At 40.4% G+C, this 21,650-nt stretch overlaps 2 protein-coding genes across 3 annotated transcripts; one reads left to right on the top strand and one right to left on the bottom strand.

The window, feature by feature from the left end:
- Positions 1–1,008: 1,008 nt before the first annotated feature.
- On the top strand, positions 1,009–13,089 carry tram2 (translocation associated membrane protein 2). Its single transcript, XM_033649389.2, has 11 exons — positions 1,009–1,210; positions 4,277–4,340; positions 4,565–4,674; positions 7,040–7,156; positions 7,330–7,388; positions 9,271–9,355; positions 9,527–9,597; positions 9,724–9,828; positions 10,005–10,148; positions 11,881–12,038; positions 12,262–13,089. Exons 1-11 carry the CDS (start codon positions 1,091–1,093, stop codon positions 12,336–12,338), a joined length of 1,110 nt encoding a protein of 369 aa, XP_033505280.2. The 5' UTR covers positions 1,009–1,090; the 3' UTR covers positions 12,339–13,089.
- Positions 4,668–21,579, bottom strand: efhc1 (EF-hand domain (C-terminal) containing 1). Of its 2 annotated transcripts, none has more exons than XM_033649385.2 (10): positions 21,388–21,579; positions 19,359–19,580; positions 18,985–19,272; positions 18,735–18,884; positions 18,244–18,436; positions 17,739–17,965; positions 15,872–16,012; positions 15,526–15,739; positions 14,688–14,840; positions 4,668–5,220 (listed from the first exon to the last, which is right to left on the bottom strand). In XM_033649385.2, exons 1-10 carry the CDS (start codon positions 21,451–21,453, stop codon positions 5,129–5,131), a joined length of 1,746 nt encoding a protein of 581 aa, XP_033505276.1. In that variant the 5' UTR covers positions 21,454–21,579; the 3' UTR covers positions 4,668–5,128. The 2 variants fall into 2 exon arrangements, with proteins under 2 accessions (XP_033505276.1, XP_033505278.1); XM_033649387.2 differs by lacking the exon at positions 4,668–5,220 and adding an exon at positions 14,362–14,557.
- Between the last annotated feature and the right edge of the window lie 71 nt (positions 21,580–21,650).

The following is a 21,650-nucleotide window of genomic DNA, read 5'->3' as shown; positions in this document are numbered from 1 at the left end:
TTGCTGAACACAGGAACTGCTGGTCTACCATGAGCAGTTAGTTTATTAGTGTTATCGTGTGACTCTTGCATTAAAAAGAGTTAGTTTGAATTCACCAAAGGTCGCACAATAACACAAATTAATTGATTGATAGAAGCAGCAGTAGACCAGCAGCTCCCGTGTTCAGCGAGCTAAAATTACTGTTTTTGTCAATGGAGTCTGGTGGCTTTGACGAGAGCATAGATGGAGAAGCCATCAAGGGTTTCCCTGTCGAAATGGGCTGTCTGATGGAAAGGTTAAGCAGTGAAAACACTCTCATTAAAGCATACACTTAAACTGAAACAGATTTTTTTGAGGTGGCTAAAAGATTTTTTGTTGCTGACCTCTCCACAGCAGTACATTGTTTAGCTTCCATGTCTGACTCCAGCCTGCCTCTCCAAACTGACATCTACTGTATGTAATACACTGACTATGAATAGAGCTCCATACAACCCCACTTCAAACCATCCAAACTATCTCTTTATAAAAAGCTTTCCACTGTCTATTATGTAACAAAATGAAAAAAAAATGCTGATGAGGTACTTGTAGTGACATTTGTAGTGCTCTTGATTGCTATTTCTGGGGCACAAATGCATTTTTGCTCATTTCTTTTATGTAAAGGGGATGAAATCCACTAACAAAGCCGTGAAATGATGCTGGGGTTGCTCTTGCACCTAGGTGACTGCCTACATGAAGTTTTGAACTGTGAAGTGCAAGGCCACTGGTGGCTTTAAATAAGCAATAAATAGCCTACATATTGGGGTGACTGGAATATAAGTGTGTGTAATTATTCAGACTTTGATGAATGTTTTTTAAATTTATGCTATCATATGATTGTTTTTCAGTGTTTTGGAGCATTTAAAACGTGCAGTGCTGTGATCACTCAGGTTGAAATGGTCTTTTGTCAGCACAGACTGAACCTATTGTGGAAATGGCCTCAAAGAAGGTATTTATGGCACTCGCCCTTTAAGAAGTCGCGCATGCGCATACTAGTGAGAAAGTTAACTCCTGAACTTCGTAGTCAGAAAAATTCTGATTTATAAAATAGCAGGGAAAACACCATTGGGTTGACATGGCATTTCGCCGAAGGAACAAGAGTTACCCTTTCTTCAGCCAGGAGTTCCTAATTCAAAACCATGCCGACATCGTCTTCAGTTTCGTGATTTTCATTTTGATTGGATTGATGTTTGAGGTGAGATGAACTCAGATTCTCTTTTCTTCCCTCGTCTCACTCAGCTGTTTTAAGATGGCAAGCCTGTTGCATATTCAAAGATGTAACTCGGTGCGAAGTGGAAGCGTACTAAACGTAACGAAATCATCTTTTTGCTTTGTAAAAAATGTTTTGCTTGCTCTACGTTACTGCATCTTAGCTTTTATCAGTTGAATCAGTTCCGCGGATATGGTGGCTGACTTGCTGCAGTTTTTTACAAGTTTTGTGAACAATGAATGTTGCTCTGTTCACAAAGTAGCAACGTATCATTTTAAACTGAGCCAACAACTTAAAACTGACAACTACAGGATATAAACGTCGACTTTAGCCGTTCATTGCAACGTTAACGTTAGCTTAGAACGTTATGTTTAAAGTTTTCGTTGTCTTGCTCGTGATACTTTAATTTCAAAAGGAGTTTCGTAAACCGGGATACAGTTGAGAACACATTTGCTGGCGTAGACATAAGTTGTTACTTAAAAACAACAAAGTGTAACGTATTTCCTTCCTAAATTTACCCTTTTGGCAAAGTCTTGTTCCAGTTTCCAGCAAAGACAAACCGCTGCAACATTTTGAGTCCAACATTTGTCAGTTAGCGAAGAGAACCCGTTGAAATAGGAAGTGAAGCGTTTGAGGACTTCAAATTAAAAGCATCGCCGTTGCTTAGCATGGGATTCCAGCGGACGTGTGACTGTGAGGGGTTATATTGTGAAAATCTTAAACGGAAGCGATGTGGTTTTCGTCGCGAGCTCGACAGTGGTAGTTAACTGCCACGTCTCAATCTTTGAACCGCTGCTGCTGGTTCTCAGTTGGCTCTGTCTCTCTAAAGACTGCTTTGACCTGGAGGAATTTCACATTAACAGACAGTGACTGTATTAATGAAATATTTATTAGCTAATAGCTTCTGCTGCGTGCCCTCAAACAGACTCTCCAGGCCGCTGCTCAAGGTTTTAGCAAAGTTTCAATCCGGAACGCTGGTTTAGGTCACACAGCTGGCCGAGTAAAACTAAGTAGGGGATTTCCTTAATTTTTCTAGTTTCGGCAAAAAAAGAGAACAACAGGGCTAAAGCTGTTCTTGAATTTGACACTTTGACAGGTCACCTGTGGCCTCGGCGCGCAAGGAATGACTGGTGACTTGTTGCACTGTGGTGTCCAAGCTGGGGCCAGGGGTCCAACAGGGTCCCTTCAGCGTGACTCTTCAAGTCATATCACTACAATGCTTCAGACAAAATGTTATCAAAATCCAATCATGTCCTACTTATATAAATAAATGATGATGATAAATGTGAGAGCCCACAACAGATGAATGGCGTGGGGAAGATATCTGAGACTCAAAATGGCATTTCTATCATCTTTCGTAATGTTAAATTCACTAGTCGAAAAACAAATGAGTCAACTGACAACAATTTTTATTGCTTAAACTATTTATCAAGCATAATATGCGTGCTATTATCAGAGTCTTGGCTCCTCACATTTGAGGCTTTGCTGCTTTCCTCATTTTGTGTGTTGTATATTGAACATCTGTGGGTTTTGGACTGTTGGTCTGGTAAAACAAGCAACCTCAAAATGTCCCCTTGGACTCTTTATAGAGCAGTGATACTCAACCTGTGGCCCATGGGCCAAACCAGGCCTGCGATAGGGTGCAGGGTGGCCCGCCAACCATTGTCTAAGTCAGACTTAATTGGTTCACACTGGGATTTTATTTTGTACTTTGAATTTAGATGAAGTGGCAGAGTGCATAAAAAGCATCAAACAGAGCTTTATTTAAAAAAACAAAAAAACAAAAAAAACACAAGTGCAAGGAGAGGATTCCCCCGGACCCCTGGACAGAAGCCTAGGCTAATAAAGCAGGATTTGTACTTGTGTGCCAGCTCGATACGCCATAGCATCACTGTCACTCTGTAGTTACACCTCCAAAACACTAGTTGGCGGCGGGGTGATTCTGTGAAGTGCCGTAAAGTTTAGTTCATTCAAAACACACATTTCCCCCACAAATACAACATGCTATTGTTTTTAGCACAAGCCTATGGCGTTTTACATTGTATAAATTAGCCTAGGGGCTAGCAGACTTTTCCTCTACTCATATGAAGCCAGGGACAACGGCAACATTTAACAAAGGTAACGTTACAAAATCCGGCTCCATTACCGCTCACAAGGTTCACTGACAAAACAACTGTCTTATACTAAACATGTTTTCCAAACAAATATAACATGCTAATGTCATTAGCACAAGCTTACGGCATTTTACATTGTATAAATTAGCCTAGCGACAAGAGGAGATTTCCTCTGCTCATATGAAGCCAGGATAAATCACACACAGGACTTAAAATGCTATTTTTGTGAAGGCTTTATTATTTACACAATTTATTGTTTATTATCTGTGAAATTAAAGTAAATAAAAGCTTTGTTTCCACTGAGGGAAATGGTTTCAGCTCATAAAAATAGACAGGAGGTCTGCATCGCCACAACATGTAGTTACACTTCTGGGGCGGTGCACGTCAGGCTACGGCGTAGGGTATGGCGTAGGCTCTGTATTGACATAGATTACAATGAAAATGAAATGAAACAATTGAAGCTGAAATCACCAGTTGATTGAACATAGTCACAGTTCACAGACACATTTAACAGGGGCCTGCAGCTGCATCTAAAGTGGTTTCAAGCCAGAAAGGTTGGGAAACACTGTTCTATTGAGTTTCTTTGTGAGGATGCTGTCACTGAATAATTTGGGAAGCTCTGTAGCCTCTTCCACATCCCAAGTCAATACAAGCCTTGTCATGCAAGACAGATTTCTCAGCAACGCTACTTAAGGAATTCAGCTCCCAGCAGGTTATTATGATGCCACAGTGGAGGATTGACTGACAGTGTGATAAACAACATTATATATTCTGAAAAGCAAGGACTCTCACTGGCTCTCTTATCTGCCTCACACACTCACAAGCACACACAGACACCTGTTACAAACACACACTTATACTACGATGATACTTTGATGACCGGCCTCTTGAGGTTCACTGAAATATGTTGCTAATTACTATCTCATCTAATTTCCAGGCGACAGCCAAGACGGCCATACTGTTCATTCAGCCTCAGTACAATGTCACCACACAGTCACCAGGTATGCAGAGCAGTTCTTATTTAATGTTCATTTTCACAGTCTATGACTTATCGACACATTTTTAACTCGTACAGTTCACAGTTTCACTTCTGCTGCAGCTGTTCCTTCATGTTGCGTCATATTACCGACACTGAATAGTGATCACAGAATAGGTTTACACTGCTCCAGGATGTTTTAACAAGCATGTGCTGCATTTGTGTTTGACCTCTCCTATGTGTGCTTAGAGGGCGAGGTGACGTTGTACCATTACGGATGGAAGGACTCCGCCACCATCCTCTTCTATTTCTTCATTGCCATCATCCTCCATGCAGTAGTGCAGGAGTATCTTCTGGATGTAAGTACTCAGCACAATGCAGCAGTCAGTCACAAGAGGAGGCGTAGCTAATGTCACACACAGAGGTCCTGCTATACTGTGTTTATACTGTCAAGAGTGAAATACATAAAAAGTTACTGTATAAAATATATATACTATAATAACAGCCTAGAATGAGGGTAACCCTTTATTTTACTGCACCATATTTTCTTAGGAATTTTCCTGTAAAAGATATATGTATAACTTGGTACTATTTTGAGTTACTTTATCCCCAAGTAAATATCCATTCATTATTAATTTATAATAGGAAACAATATCCTCCATGTTGGATTATATGTACACCGACTGAAAGACTCTCTAGTTTAAGCTGAAATTAATTTGAAATACATAATTTCTAGTGTACAAATTCAACACTGTCTCTATGTTCCCCATAATTACTACCAAATTCCAAGGAACTTTTTGGAAATTGTTTGGCCTAGGAACACCTTGGGGACCCCCAGGAGGAGCTGGAAAGCATTGCTGGGGAGGGGGACATCTGGGGTGCTCTGCTTGGCCCGTGACCCGACCCTGGATAAGAGGATGCAAATGGATGTTAGGAAATAATTCAGAAATGATGGACCCATAGAAATAAATATTGTTGAAAGGAGTCATCAGCAATATTATTAATATTATTAGGTACAGACATGCATTACAATATTCCATCAATAGTAGGGAAAATGAAGAATCAGGGATCATTACGAAGTCTTAAAATACATTGAATTAATTAGTCTAAAAATAAGGCATTAATCTGTATTAAAATGTCTTAAATGAATATATATATATATATATATATATATATATATATATATATATATATATATATATATATATATATATATATATATATCATATTATATTATATTAAAATTCTAAAAAATGCTTAGATATAGAATTTTATGATTTTTTTTTCTGACATTGCAGTATAAAAATTTAAAAATGATTGGTGACTTTTAAAAAAGAAATTACTTATCGACTCTCTCGAATTAATGACTTCAAAAAGTCATGTTTTACATTACAATAAATATTTAGGCAAAATGGTCTCTAACCCAAGTAACTCATGTCAGTTGTTTTTTTTTTTTTTTTGTTTTTGTTTTTTAATTTTGTTCATTCTAAAATTGCTCTGAAATTTAATCTGAGTGGCATTAAATGAGCCATGAAAAGTCTTAAAAGGCATTGAATTCATTTATCTAAAAATATGGCCTTAATCTGTGTCAAAATATCTTAAATAAATATTTTTAAATTCTTAAAAATGCTAAGACATACAATTTTATGAATTATTTTTTTGTGATGTTGCATTGCAAAATCTCAAAATAACTGGTGACTTTTTAAAAAGAAATAATTTTCTGACTCTTGAATTAACGTCTTCAAAAAGGCATGTTTTATGTTACAATAAATATTTTTTAAATTCTTAAAAATGCTAAGACATAGGATGTTATGTTTTTTTTGGTGCTGCATTGTGAAATCTGAAAATAACAGGTAACTTTAAAAAAAAAAAAAAATAATAATAATATTGTACTGACTCCTGCTCAAATTAATGTCTTCAAAAGGGCATGTTTTATGTTACAAAAAATATTTGGGCAAAATTGCCGCTAGCCTTAAGTAACCAAAGTCATTTCATGCATGTTTTTTATTTCTTCACTTTAGTTAATTGTAAAATTGCTCTTAAATTTAATTTTAGTGGCATTAAAATAGCCGTTAAAAGGCTCAAATCCCACTTAACTTAAACTGTAGGAACTCTTGTAACTTTTGAATCTGGAAAAAAAAGTCTCTTTAACGTCTCATCCTATTTACCTTTTACTTAGCAAGGGTATGCTATTTGCAAATATATATAAGTACCATACATGGAAATGTATACTTACACTGTTTGCATCCTGTTGCACTCTAATATTTTAAAACAATTCTGTTTAAATGTCATTTAAACATAACATGAAAAACTACAAGAGTAGCAGACTGCCTGTTTTCTAGACTAAATGAGCGAGGCTGCCATCGCTGCCGTTCTCTCAGGGATAGAGTTATGGAGACAGGAAGAGAGAGACAGAGCAGCATTTAATCCATCTGAAGGTATGAGCCCTTGTGTCATTGTTTAGAAATAGGCCAGCCAGGAGGAACAAGGTTTTATTTTAGCACCATTGCCACGGTTTCCAAAGTGTCTTGAAAGGAATACTTCTTCAGGGGAAGGTTTTCAGCAGCAGCCATAAATAGTGTCTGCTGTCTTTTCTTGTCCCAGTTATGTGTATTACCGCGGCGCTTCCTTGTGCATGACAGTTTCTCAGCAGTCAATGAGACAACCCATTATGACGGCTCCAAGCTGCATTCATGTGATGCTTTTCTATTGTTCATGTTGCAGAAGGTGAACCGGCGTCTCCACCTCTCCAAGAGCAAGAATACCAAGTTTAATGAGTCGGGTCAGCTGTGTGTGTTTCACTTGGTGTCGAGTGTGTGGAGTTTTTACATCCTCATAACAGTGAGTGAGATTTTTATCATGTGGTGTTCAGTAACAACTTCCTACTCAAGGAAATGTCACACACATACTCTTATCAAGGACAGCTCGTGTTTTTCTTTCTCACTCACACACACACACACACACACACACACACACACTAAAGTGCTCTTTTCTCTGATATTTTTTTTACACAGGAAGGATATCTCTTACATCCCAGCAGCCTCTGGGAGAACTATCCCCATGTACACCTCAGGTATGACTGCTTTGCTCTATCAGTCGTATATTTACATTAAAAAAAAATCCATATACATTTTAGCGCTGCTCAGCAAGATACACTTAATAAACAATACATATATATATTTTTTAGAAGTATCCACATATACGCATTTATTTGTAGAACCACATGCCAGGGCTGCTACTAGAGTTTATTTTTATAAAAAAAAAAGCCCCTCAAAATGTCCAAAAGCCTGAATCAACATCCAGACGTCTTGTTTTTCCGACCAGTAGTCCAAAAACCAAAGGTATTTAGATTGATATCATAGAGGACTGAGAGAATGAGCAAATATTCATATTTGAGAAGCTGAAGCAGTGAACTTTTGGCATTTTTGCTTTATAAAGACAAATGTTAAAACACAGCTGTATTTTGTGGAATGTGTTAACATATTTTGGCTGCTTTAGAGTATGGTTAGGTGGCTTAAGCTTTGAAAAAGTCACATATAAAAGTTCTTAATACCTCTTTTAAAGCTGACGGATATTGCTAACTGGTATTCAAAATGTTCAGCTCCTTGTCGGAGAAGTTGTTTTGAGATTGCATTATTTTGACTACCCCAGGGCTGGTTAGAACAGGGGCAAAAAATAACTGGGCCCCAGTATAGATCCCTGCACACCCCTACGTTAGTGTGGTTACAATTTGATTAAATACAAATTCATTTAAGAAGGTAAAGTACATACAGGTCAGCTGTTAGGAAATACAGGCAGGGTGACAACATTTTCAAAAGTGGGCCCCCTCATATACACCCGTAGAGGGGGATCCCTATACATTTTTACATGTCTTGCAATATAATCCAATTAATCATGTTTCCACATGTATGTTGTATCTACTTGTATCTACTGTTAAGACCTTATTTTGAAAAGCAGAGGTAGGCACATGTGTCCTGGGCTGAAAAATGCCCTCCAATGAATGAATAGAGAAAAGTAACATCAAACATTGACTGAGGAAATAACTGCTTCTTCATTTATTCACCGGTCACCTGTACCCTTTGATCTCAGTCTTCTCTGACTGTTTTTACAATACACAGAACAGTGTAGCACTCACTTCCTATTTACAGATTCTTGAATTACAGCCAAACAGTGCACTTAAATATGTTTAGAAAAACATTTCAGGTGAGAATCAGGCAATACATTAACATAATCTTGGTTTGGATTTGATCAGCGCTGCCTAGTTTGACAGTTTGATCTGAGTTTGGTCTGCGTCTGAGAGAAAGGGGCGAGTCTCTCTCTGAAACCGCTTCTATACTCTTTGTGTCCGTGGTGGCGGCCATACAAAAATGTGGAAATACGATCTATAGTTCAAACACAGCCCTACAGCTAGTAAAAATCTGCTGGATTGTTATTAGGCGGATTTTAGATGGAAGAAGAGCAGGCGCTGGTAAGATAGAGCGAGTTTACCACAGTTCATTTACACATACCTCCCCACAGTGTTATGACACAAAGCTGGTTGAAAATCAGCAAAGTATCCCTTTAATATTGACTAAAATATTCACAATTAAAACTAGATTTTGAAACAGGGCCATCTATAAAAATGCAGGCGCCATCTTAAAGCCCTTACCAACTCAGATTATAACACACTTGGTAAAGTTTTGAAAACTCAAAGCACTACATAATAATTGCCACACAGTCAGTCCAGGGACTTTTGGACCCCCCGTTGCTTGCTTTGGTCTGTTGGTAATCCATTTTTGGATTATTTGGCTGTGTCTACTCTTAACTGGGTTTATTTTTTTAACAGTTGTACATCAATGAAAACAAATCAGAGCAGGAATGTATCACTGGGGCAGCTGTGTAAATTTTACTGACTCTCTCCTTCTTGCTCTTTCTCCTACTTTCCCTCTGCCTGTCTGCCTGTGTTTGTGCTCTAGGTTTCAGGTGAAGTTTTTCTACCTCACTCAGCTGGCCTACTGGCTCCACGCCTTGCCGGAGCTCTACTTCCAGAAAGTACGCAAGGTCAGTAAGGAGGCCCTGGGAACTGGAGGAGTTCTGGAGTGTGACTAGATAAGCTCTGGGTGTGTGTGTTCCTGTGTCTGCATGCGTGTGCATTAGACAGAGAGTGACGAATTAAAAGCTCCAGGATTTGAAAATTACAGTACCTTTTGCAAATGAATGTTTGTTTTACAGGAGGAGATTCCTCGTCAGCTCCAGTACATCTGCCTGTATCTACTTCACATCGCTGCAGCCTATTTGTTAAAGTAAGCATCCAGCAAAAGGACCTTTTTTTTTTTTTTTACTGTATGTGGTTTTCATTGAACCTTATATGGATGTGTTATTCTTTGTCACCCAATCAATCACCTGCTTCTCTCTTCTATCTTGTGTAGTTTGAGTCGTGTGGGTCTGGTACTCCTCTTCCTGCAGTATGTGTCAGAGCTGGGCTTCCACATCGCTAGACTATTTTACTTCACTGATGAGAACCATCAGAAAATGTAAGCAACCTCACTGTGTTTAGTGGTTTTCACTTTTTTGTCAAGCTTTCATTGCTGTTGACTAGACTACTTTCTTAGCTACTGTGTCATGTGCTTTTATGATTCCGTGTAACTTCATATATTATTATTGTCTTATTTCTTTATTGACCACATTGTCGCTGTGTTGTGTGCTTCAGGTTTGACCTGTGGGCGATCAGCTTTGTGTTTACACGGATGGTAACTCTGACCTTGATGTTCCTGGCTGTTGGGTTTGGTTTGGCTCGTGCTGAGAACCAGGGGCTGGATTTGGAGACGGGCAACTTCAACACTGTACTGATAAGGTAAAGACCTCTGGTCCATCATCTGTGGATAATGATTCATTCTGTGGCACTGATATTACTTTTTATAGCTACTGTGACAACTTTATAGTCAAAATACACTTAGCGCCCATAAAAAGTGTTGACTTTTTAATGTTTTTATTGTTTTATAACACAAATTCACAGTGCATAGAGCCAGGAATTTTGACACTGACTGACACTGGGTGATTTCAAATCCAGATTTCACTATACCTGTAGTTACAATTATATTAGGCCGCGCAATAATCAAATATCACCATGTTTTGACCAAATACCTCAATGCTGATATTGGGATGATATTGTAGGGTTGAGTATTTCACAAAATATTTACACAATGAGATCTCTGATAAATAATCATCATTAATGAGGATCAGAGTCCTGCATGGGTCTGACTTAAGAGACCTGCTACCAAACCGGAAAGGCGACATGCATTACTGCCCCCTCCCCACCACCCGAACACCATCTACGCATATGGCCAATTCAGTCAGGAACACTCGGGCCTACATAGAAAGCCTTGTCCACGAGCCTACATGGAAAGCCTAAGAGAGAGCACACCGCTCCGCCCTTCCATGTACTTGCGTGGAAAGCCTTAAGGCAAAGAGGGCACACCTCTCTGCCCTTCCATGTGCAAACAAGGAAAGCTTGAGGCAGACAACAAACCTCCCTGCCCTTCCTTGCGCCTACATGTAAAGCCTAAGACAAGGAGAGCAGCAGCAAAGACCCCCCCCCCCCCCATCCTGGAACAGAGCAGAGCAGCATCAATGACAAACAGAAATGACACTGAAAAGTCAAACAGCATGAAAAGGAGGAGCTGGGGTGGAGACGGGTTGCAAAGCAGCTTGCAGAGGAAGCAGCAACAGTAGGCAGGCCAGAGCAGTTTAAATGGGGCGCCCTGAATGAGATTCGCCAATTGGTTGCATAGAAATGAATCATGTGATCTGTCAGTTCCATCAATCAGGCTGTTTGAGATCAGCTGATGTAGCTGGGATGTGAACTGCGCTTGACATAGTGTCCCGCCTGAACTAACCCTATGCTTAATTTAGTTCCACTACCCAACCCAATGTGCTGACACAAGATTTGTGGCCAGACCCCAAACCACAATAAAACTGGAAATAAAATTAAGGCCACTCGGGAATCACCTTTTCTCATTGAGTACCTGACCTGATGCAGAACTCTGATGTGGTTATAATGACTAAGTGGGTAAAGGCAAATAACAGAACAGCTAGATCAATTCATTTAGGTCAGAAAGTTACATCACTTTCCTGTAATGCAGAATTTCAAACCAGGAAAAGACACCATGATATATTATGATATCCAAAATCTAAGATGACATCTTGTCTCTAATTTAGGGCTCAGCAATATATCAATGTATCTCTTTGTATAAAGTATTTGTGCTAGGAAATATATTTTGAATTTGTTCCGTATTTTGACTATTTACCTTTTCATTTTAGTGCTATAATGTCTGATAAAGTGTGATAGGAGCACTCTAAAGCAACAGAACACAGAAACAAGGGGAGCACACTCAGGTCCCCTTGTTGTCCAGGGCAACCATTACTGTCATACCCAGAGAAATAAAAAAACATATTCTTCAGACCTCATTTCACATCCCCACACACCAGGATCAGGAAGTAATTGTATAAATTTGGCACGCAATGTCAGGTCCATTTTCCAAAACACACAATCGCACTAATCTTCTTGCCTCGGGGGCCCCATTCAGGATGACTGTTCTACTGCTGGTATGTTTGACCCAATCTTGGCTACTCTGGAAGTTTATCCGCTTCCAGCTGAGGCGCTGGAGGGAGTTCAGACACGAACAGGCTGTTCGCAAGAAGGCTGCCGCAAAACAACCCCTACGGCCGCTGAAGAGAGACTCACGTGAGTATAAGCAGCCGCTCAAACATGTTTCATAACACTGTCACCATCTCCTACAGTTACAGAAGAGTAAAGCACTGTTTCATAACATTATACTCATCAGGAATTTGACTTGATTCCTTTCTTAAAACGTGTTTTTTCCCACCATCGTTCTGTGCTTTCTTGATATCTGATATGTGCTTCATTGGTAGAGACCCTGACTTCTCCCCTCTGTCTCTCCTGCTAGTTGGTCACCATGAAAATGGAGTTCTTAAAGCTGAGAACGGAGCCTCTCCTCGGACCAAAAAACTCAAATCCCCCTAAGATAACACACTGACTGGCCTGAACAGTGGCCTTAGCCGCGGCTAAGGTTTCTCATCAGCACAACAGGAAAGCTGGCGGCCACTGGCCACCCAGCCTCTTGTTGAGTATGTCCTGAGATGTTACAGGGACTCAGTCGCTACAGACTTAGGCTTGAATGCTGGAAAATGAAATCCAAGGAAATCCCTCGAGCCCAACAGACATTTACTCTTCTCATCATATCAGTATTTTTTTTATACATCCACGCAGCCTGCTATCCCACCCTAAGGAGCACCATTGTATGCAGAATGATTTAAAATGTAAAGTGAACACAGTATGCAGCACACGTTACTGTGTGTGTCAACTATGAATGTGTTGATGCATATCCTCATACATAAGTACTGTATTGGTCGTAGCGTTGTCCGATATGTCGCAGCTGTTTTCAGCTCTTGCCATTGAGCCGGCTTTTGCTTGTTTTCTAGTCTGGTCCATTGGAGCAGAAAAATGTTACTGATGATATGGTATGATATGAGCTTACTGTATGCTGGCCCTAACAATATCCCTTTACCGTGTCAGGGAAGGGATTATGGCCAATCAATAGAGTGGTCACCTGGGCTCCTCCCGATTTATGTCTGTTTAAAATCCTACATTTGTCACTGGTCACTTAACAGATAAGCATCAAGTATGTATGTTGGATATTACCGCATGCCATTCCGTTTTTTTTTTCTTTTAATTGTTTTGTTAATTACTTTATTAAATAATGCAAATTTTCTGAAATGCTGTGACTGAAGTCATTTTTCTGTCTACAAAGGGCAAAACTTTAAAATTTTGGTTCTTAATAATGTTCGAGTTTGGATCAATGAAAATGCTAAATTGCCAGTTGGTAAATGGACATTGATTCATGCAGATTTACAAAGGATTTTTCTACATATCCAATTTTCTTTCTTTATATAGTGAACCAAAGCAGCAATTGTCTGCTTTAGGGACCTCCAGGATGCACTGGGGCAGTTTGCAGTTGAGTGTGAAGTACCACCAAGTCTGAGGCTATGGTTCTCTGCCGAAAAACAATGGATTGCCCCCTCTGGGTAAGGAAAGAGTTACTGCTCCAAGTAAAGGAGTTCAAGTATCTCAGTCTTACGAGTGAGGGTAAAATGGAGCGTGAGATGGATAGGCAGTTTGGTGCAGCTTCATCAGTGATACAGGTGCTGTGCCAGACTGTCAAGGTGAAGAAGAAGCTGAGCCAAAAGGCAAAGCTTTTGATTGACTGGCCCATCTACATCCTAACCCTCACCTATGGCCTTGAGCTGCAGGTGGTGACAGGAAGAATGAGATTTGGGATACAAGAGGCTGAAAGGAGCTCAGCCTTAGAGATACGGTGAGGAGCTCAGGCATTTAAAGGGAGCTCAGGGTAGAGCTGCTGCTCCTTCAGGTCGAAAAGGGCCAGTTGAGGTGAAAGGAGGCAGCTGATCAGGATGCCTCCTGGGCCCACTGTCTTTATGTTATTTGTCAGGTAGCCCACATGAAGTCTGAGTAAAGTGTCAATCATTTATGTTGTCATGTGTCATTTATGTAGACAGTAGCTTTCATTTATTATATATTTGCATAGTATACTGTATAGCTGTACTTGCTAATGATAAAAAATATAATAAAATAGGAAATGAGTTTGACATCTTTGAAAGATTTGGTCCCCTTTATCGATAATTCGATGGCGACAGTCTTGCAGTAAAAAGCAGGGTGATTAGGCAATTGTCAACAGGGCGGTGGAGGTGGACTCAATCAAGGGTGGCACTGAGCACAGTGGAGGCACCTTCACTTCTGCTTTTAGCTGATTGCTAATGCCAGTATGCTAAAAGCATCCCTGGTTTGACCGTCAGTTTGCTCTATGTGGCTGAGGAAACATAGTGTTCTTGATAAAATGTACTCGCTTGATTGCCCAACTCTAATTTAACTTTGCATTTTTGTTCAGATTTGACGTTCGGCTTTGGCAACTGCCTGGTATATGCCCTATATAGGAAGGATATTTTGAGGTCAACCACACCAACACCAAAAAGCTGTATTTTTTATTTCCAGAAGCTGTCAGATTCTGCCAAATAAATCAACTTTTCTGCAGCTGGTCCAGTATTTATTTATAGTGTCAAGATACATTCTGTAGAGGCTTTGATTTGTGGTCTGATTTAGTGCAGAGTGTACAATGCAATCCAGCCTTGCCTGACATCACAAAGATAGCTCTGCTACATCGTCACCTGATAAAGATAGATTAAAAAAAGGGGTGTACATTGTTAAAGTCCAAAATTTTAAAAAGTAAAGTGACATCTACTGACAGAAGTTTCTAGACATGTGTGTTTTGCTGACTTGCTGATTTGATTTATTTACCATTTTGGTCAGCTGGCTGGTTATTTGCTGTCTTCACACCCAGCTTCTGGTGCAAAGAATCCAGTGTCTGACAAGGGATCTGGCTTGCGTTGGACTCCAGGTACGTCAGCACGTAGTGGTCAGCATCAGTCAGCACAAAGCGGTGGCTGAAAACTACAAAAACAGACGAGAGGAGCAAAAGATGCAGTGAGCTGAGATTTTAGCTAACTTATCTATTGATCTCCTACCGGAAAATGGAATCTAACTTGAAGGTGGAGTCTGCGATTCTGGAGAAAGATTGGTGATATCTTAATTCAACACCCAAACAAACGCACCCCTCCTACAGACTTAGACTTCATTGTCCCAGAGGAGAAATTCTTCTTCCCAGCACTGCACATTATCAGACAACAGCAACCAGTGCTCCTTCAGAAGCTCCTGTAATATCTCTGATGTCATTTATGTTTCATTACTATCATGGTGTCGCTCTGTTCCTCATGGGTGAGGACGTGGAAGAGGGAGAGAAGCTGGCATAGTTTTAGGTGGCTAGGTCCAAGCCACTTTGTTTGTTTCCCATTTACAGAGCCAGGGCTGTATGAGGACCACATTTTTTTCAGTGCACACAGAGAACACGAAGCTAACTGGAGGAGTGTATTGGATTAGAATTGCAGATTTCACCTTTAAAATATAATTCTGGATAAAGCTTGATTTATCTCAGAAGACATGGAAGGCAGCAACATGAGTTATTCCTGCTAATTCCTTGGAGAAAAGATGCCCTAGTTTCTGAATAAAAAATATTTCTTTTGGAAACCAACACAAGATAATATGAAAATAAATACAGGCTTATAAAGTGGAATGTTACCCTCCACAGTGGCTCCAATAGCAAAGTCTGCAGGTGAGTAGAACTCAGGCTTGTCCATCGTAGAGCCCGGTTTGGGGATGCGTGTCTTTTCCAGGAACTTGCCACCGATGATACCAGAGTTGCGAGTGGGCTTTTCAAAAATACTGATCATGTCATTGGACAGGAAGTAGGACAGTATGAAACGTCGGCACTCATCTTCAGGATTCTGGGAGTCCTGGAATGTCAGTAACACAGGCAAACTTCAGCAAGGAGGTACAGTTTCAGTTTTGGTGAAAGCAGCCACTAGTCATTCAGAATATTTAGTTAAAGGAGCAGCACAAACATGTTCTCATTCATGCTGACTTACCAGCCTGGCACTGTAGCGCAACACTTTGTGGTCGTTTTCTAGCATCTTTAGCACATTCTTTTTGGGAGGCTCGGGAATTAAAGACAAACAGTTCTGCAGAGAGTCTTCAAGTGAGCCAAAACCATTATAGGGGGGAACCTCCTGTAAACACAGACAGGAGAGGGTTATAAATGAGAAGACGATTATCATTTATTAAGTCACATACAGTACAGGCCAAAAGTTTGGACGCACCTTCTCATTCAATGCGTTTTCTTTATTTTCATGACTATTTACATTGTAGATTCTCACTGAAGACATCAAAACTATGAATGAACACATGTGGAGTTATGTACTTAACAAAAAAAGGTGAAATAACTGAAAACATGTTTTATATTCTAGTTTCTTCAAAATAGCCACCCTTTGCTCTGATTACTGCTTTGCACACTCTTGGCATTCTCTCCATGAGCTTCAAGAGGTAGTCACCTGAAATGGTTTCCACTTCACAGGTGTGCCTTATCAGGGTTAATTAGTGGAATTTCTTGCTTTATCAATGGGGTTGGGACCATCAGTTGTGTTGTGCAGAAGTCAGGTTAATACACAGCCGACAGCCCTATTGGACAACTGTTAAAATTCATATTATGGCAAGAACCAATCAGCTAACTAAAGAAAAACGAGTGGCCATCATTACTTTAAGAAATGAAGGTCAGTCAGTCCGGAAAATTGCAAAAACTTTAAATGTGTCCCCAAGTGGAGTCGCAAAAACCATCAAGCGCTACAACGAAACTGGCACACATGAGGACCGACCCAGGAAAGGAAGACCAAGAGTCACCTCTGCTTCTGAGGATAAGTTCATCCGAGTCACCAGCCTCAGAAATCGCAAGTTAACAGCAGCTCAGAACAGAGTTCTAGCAGCAGACCCATCTCTAGAACAACTGTTAAGAGGAGACTGCGCGAATCAGGCCTTCATGGTCAAATAGCTGCTAGGAAACCACTGCTAAGGAGAGGCAACAAGCAGAAGAGATTTGTTTGGGCCAAGAAACACAAGGAATGGACATTAGACCAGTGGAAATCTGTGCTTTGGTCTGATGAGTCCAAATTTGAGATCTTTGGTTCCAACCGCCGTGTCTTTGTGAGACGCAGAAAAGGTGAACGGATGGATTCCACATGCCTGGTTCCCACTGTGAAGCATGGAGGAGGAGGTGTGATGGTGTGGGGGTGTTTTGCTAGTGACACTGTTGGGGATTTATTCAAAATTGAAGGCACACTGAACCAGCATGGCTACCACAGCATCCTGCAGCGACATGCCATCCCATCCGGTTTGCGTTTAGTTGGACAATCATTTATTTTTCAACAGGACAATGACCCCAAACACACCTCCAGACTGTGTAAGGGCTATTTGACCAAGAAGGAGAGTGATGGAGTGCTGCGGCAGATGACCTGGCCTCCACAGTCACCGGACCTGAACCCAATCGAGATGGTTTGGGGTGAGCTGGACCGCAGAGTGAAGGCAAAGGGGCCAACAAGTGCTAAACACCTCTGGGAACTCCTTCAAGACTGTTGGAAAACCATTTCAGGTGACTACCTCTTGAAGCTCATCGAGAAAATGCCAAGAGTGTGCAAAGCAGTAATCAGAGCAAAGGGTGGCTATTTTGAAGAAACTAGAATATAAAACATGTTTTCAGTTATTTCACCTTTTTTTGTTAAGTACATAACTCCACATGTGTTCATTCATAGTTTTGATGCCTTCAGTGAGAATCTACAATGTAAATAGTCATGAAAATAAAGAAAACGCATTGAATGAGAAGGTGTGTCCAAACTTTTGGCCTGTACTGTACCTTCAGGGAATACCAATGATATAGTTTTTTAAAGGCAAACAAAAGTTTCTCACCTTCTTGGTCTCCTGAAGGAGGTCAGTCTTTTTTGGAACCTCTGAAGGTTTGATCTCCACATCAGGGTGGTTCTTTTGATAATACTCTTTAGTGAAGCCATCACAGTCATACAGCAGGAAGCGACGGCCCAGCAACGTCATCGTTTGTCCCACCTTGAAGTCTTTGGGGGAGTAGTACTCATCTACTTCCTGTTTTGAAACCTCTAGCACGCAGCTGGGAAATGTCTCTGATAATAAATAAGAAGAGAATTGTTATTGATGTTAGTTTCTTTTTAGACATCATTTATATCTCTTAAAAAACGACTCTGCTTTTTCTGTAGTGCATAAAATTGTTGACAAAAACAGTATAACTAATACTCAGTTACAGGGCAAGAGACGCTTACTAAAAGCATTCACTTTTACTGTTTACATGACTACGTGCAAAGAGATACCTGACCAATGCACTGTACCAGATTTAATGCAATTACACAGCTAAAAGTGGAACAGACACATCATTGCCTCTCACCGGACTCTGGTTTGATCTTCTTGGGCAGCTTCTGCCTGCGCATCAGGACAGGAAAGGGATCCCGGCCGCTGTTGGGTTCGTGGACCTCTCTGATCTCTACCGTGTCGTCCACCAGGAAATACTGGATGGTAACAGGCCTGGTGTCCCCGAACAGAGAGTCACTGTCATCCCACAGGGCAAAGAAACGCAGCACCTGACCAAGAAGAGGTGAAGAGCCTGGAGTTAGATTGTTAGTGTGCCAAATGCATTCATAATTCCCCAACTGGTAGTGGTGTTGTGAGTGTCGTCTCTTAAACCATATTTACACTTGCTGCTGTCTACTATTAGTGTGAAATTTGCAACAGCAAATACAACATAATAATAATAACTTCCTTTTCTAATTTGCTTTAATAGGAGATGTTATTGTACCCATGCTTCTCTGTTAATAGCCGTCCAGATTAGAGTTGGTAATATTTACCTAGTTAGTTTGGAACGGAGGGAATTTCCGTTACCTTACGATCCATGGTGAGAAACTGGTGCATGCAGTCAAATTCGGAGGGTGTTGTGTAGGAAGGCTGAGGCTGTATGCGACGTTGGCTGTAAGGGTCCACAGGCATCGGCTCAGGGTCGTTCACAACAATGCCCTCACTTTCCATGAACTCCTTTACATGATGAGTGACAGGCAGAGAGTAGTTACAGCAACACACAATAATGAAGACACACAAAGCACTGCAAGAGCATTCACACAGGTGAGTGTTGTACCTTTGTGAAAGCATCACACTGTGTGATGTGGTACTTGACCCCGTACACCTCCAGGTCCATGCCAACATTGAGCTCTTTCCACTGGTAATGCTCTCCAAATTCATTCTTGGGCAAACGCTGGCGTTTGATCCGTTTCCCCTGTGGTATCCCAGAATTCTCCACCATGGGCTCAATGATGCACATGCTGTCATCCTCCAGGTAGTAGTAAATGACCACAGGGCGCACGCGGCACTCCTCTTCAGGGGAAAACTGTATATTTTCTAGAAAGTATCCATAGAAACGCAGCACCTACAAGACAAGAGAGTGGTGAGACAAACATTTAATTGAACAGCAAGAAAAATCTTCAAATACTGGTCTTCTTGGCCTTATTGTACCTTCTTGTCAAGAGCCACATGAGCTGGGATGAATTCTTTCTCCATGCTCTGGTCAAGGGAGCCGTAAATAATGTCTGGTGTCTCAAACGACAGCTCACTGATCTCCTGCTGGATCAACTGCTCTGATAAAAGAGGAGCCTGTCCAATGCCCACAGTGGGGCGACCGGGCAGAGCAAAGCCATTCTTATAGCCAAGTGTCTGGGGACGATGGAAGGCTGACTTCTGCAGAGAAATATTCAAGAGGGAATACATTAGCTTTGGTAAATAACAACAGAAACACAAATTAAAGTACATGAAATATCTGCAACACTGATGCAAGTGTAAACACAAAGGTCGATTATCATCTGAGCCTGCTGTCCATAACAATAGACCTTTTTCACAGTTGACATTTTCACATGCCATAGCAGTGATGGTAAATGGACCTGCATTTGTATAGCGCCGTTGTAGTCATCCGACCACTCAAAGCACTTTTTACACTACAAGTCACATTCACACATTCATACACGTGGCCGAGACTGCCATGCAAGGTGCCGCCTGCTACTCAGTTTCATCCTTGGTCAAGGATACTTTGACATGCAGACAGGAGGAGCCAGGGATCGAACCGCTGATCTCCCGATTGGTGGACGACCCACCCTACCTCTGAGCCACAGCTGCACCAAAGTACTGCACTTAAGTGCAATTTTGAGGTACTTGTACTTTACCTGAGTCTTTTCTTTTCATGCCACTTTATACTTCTACTCCACTACATTTCATAAGGTAATATTTTACTTTTTACTTAAATGCATTTTTCTGACAGCTTTACTTACAAGTTACTTTACAAATTAAGAGTTTTGCACAAAAATATTATGTTTTGTTACGAATTAAACTCCCCAACAATTCATACAAGTAGTCGACTGACAGAAAATTAATTGGCAACTATTTTGATACATAATTCTTTAAATATTTTACATCTTTTGAGTGTTTTTCCTTTATTTTTAATAAGATTTTTTTCTCCATGGGGTACTTTTGCTTTTATTACTTTAAGTACTGTCAAACTTAAATTAAACGCCCAGTCCCTGAGTTAATTTTTTTAATGGAAGCTCTTCGGATATATAAAACCAGGTTGATGGCTACTTCAAATTATGTGTCCATTCCTCGATTACCCTTGTCTGTAAGGGTCCACAAACCAAAAAATTCTAAAGGGTTTTTCATAAATATTATAAGCCGTAAGGTGTGATTATTGTGAGTATCCTCGAGTGCCATAACTTTCTCTCTCTTTAATGTGCTGTCTGTCCGCACTAGATTAAATAAATGATTCATAATTGATATATTATCTGAAGCCTTATTTTTAAACAGGTAACATTCATACTGGTTTACATTAACAATTTGGTTTTATTTCCCATCTTTGCTGAGAGACAGTTTTGTACAAAAGGAATGAAAGGCCTGTCCCATATAGCCTGTCTCAAATATAGGCCCATTGATTTCAACCCAGGCTTGAAGGTTTAAAGTACATTATCCTAATTACACGTACTTACTTTTACTTGAATAACATTTTCAATACAGAGCTTTTACTTGTTTGCTAACAGTACTTTTACTTGTGTAAAGGGACTGAAAACACTGTCATAGCAGGAAAAGCACGGCTGTATTTAATAACACTAATGATGGCTGCATTCCACTTAGAGGAAACCCTGATATTGTTCATGCTGGCTCACTAACAAAGCTTACTGGGACACTTATTGGAACTACACCATCATTAATGTTACCAGTTTTACCTCTGTTCTCCTACTACGGCAACACAAAATGTCTGCTCTGCTTTCAGCTAATAGCGTCCTAAATTAGTTTTGAATGTCACCTTCTTTAACTTTATTGGACGTAAAGACTGGAAGAATGCAGGGAAGACATTTACATTACATAAAGTGAACAGCGTTTTTTCTTACGTTTAACTTGTAACTAATATTAAACGTTAAAACTTTACGTAACTTAACTCCACGCATTTTAAATTAGCGTTAACCTAGCTAGTCTAACGTTAACTTTAAAGGGCAGTTCTTACCGTTACATCCCGAAAAGTGTATCCCGGTAAAAATGGCAGTCCATGGCTGTTCCAGTTCCAAGACATTGCTGCTATTAAAGTATTGTTTGTTCACCACAAGAAGTTGAACAGTACTAGTTAGTGGTTTTAAGCTAACTAAGTTAGCTAAGTCAGGTCGTGTTACCATGTAAAGCTACACTACAGCTCCGCAGTGCTGAGTTTGTGGTATCCATGGTAACGGCACGACAGCAACAGTTTCAAGTAAATAAAGTGAAGTAAACAAA

The sequence above is a fragment of the Epinephelus lanceolatus genome, chromosome 13 (assembly GCF_041903045.1).
Source record: "Epinephelus lanceolatus isolate andai-2023 chromosome 13, ASM4190304v1, whole genome shotgun sequence".
NCBI classification, from domain to species: domain Eukaryota; kingdom Metazoa; phylum Chordata; class Actinopteri; order Perciformes; family Serranidae; genus Epinephelus; species Epinephelus lanceolatus.
The sequence above is the reverse complement of the archived record's forward strand: the minus strand, read 5'-3'. Positions and strand labels throughout refer to the sequence as shown.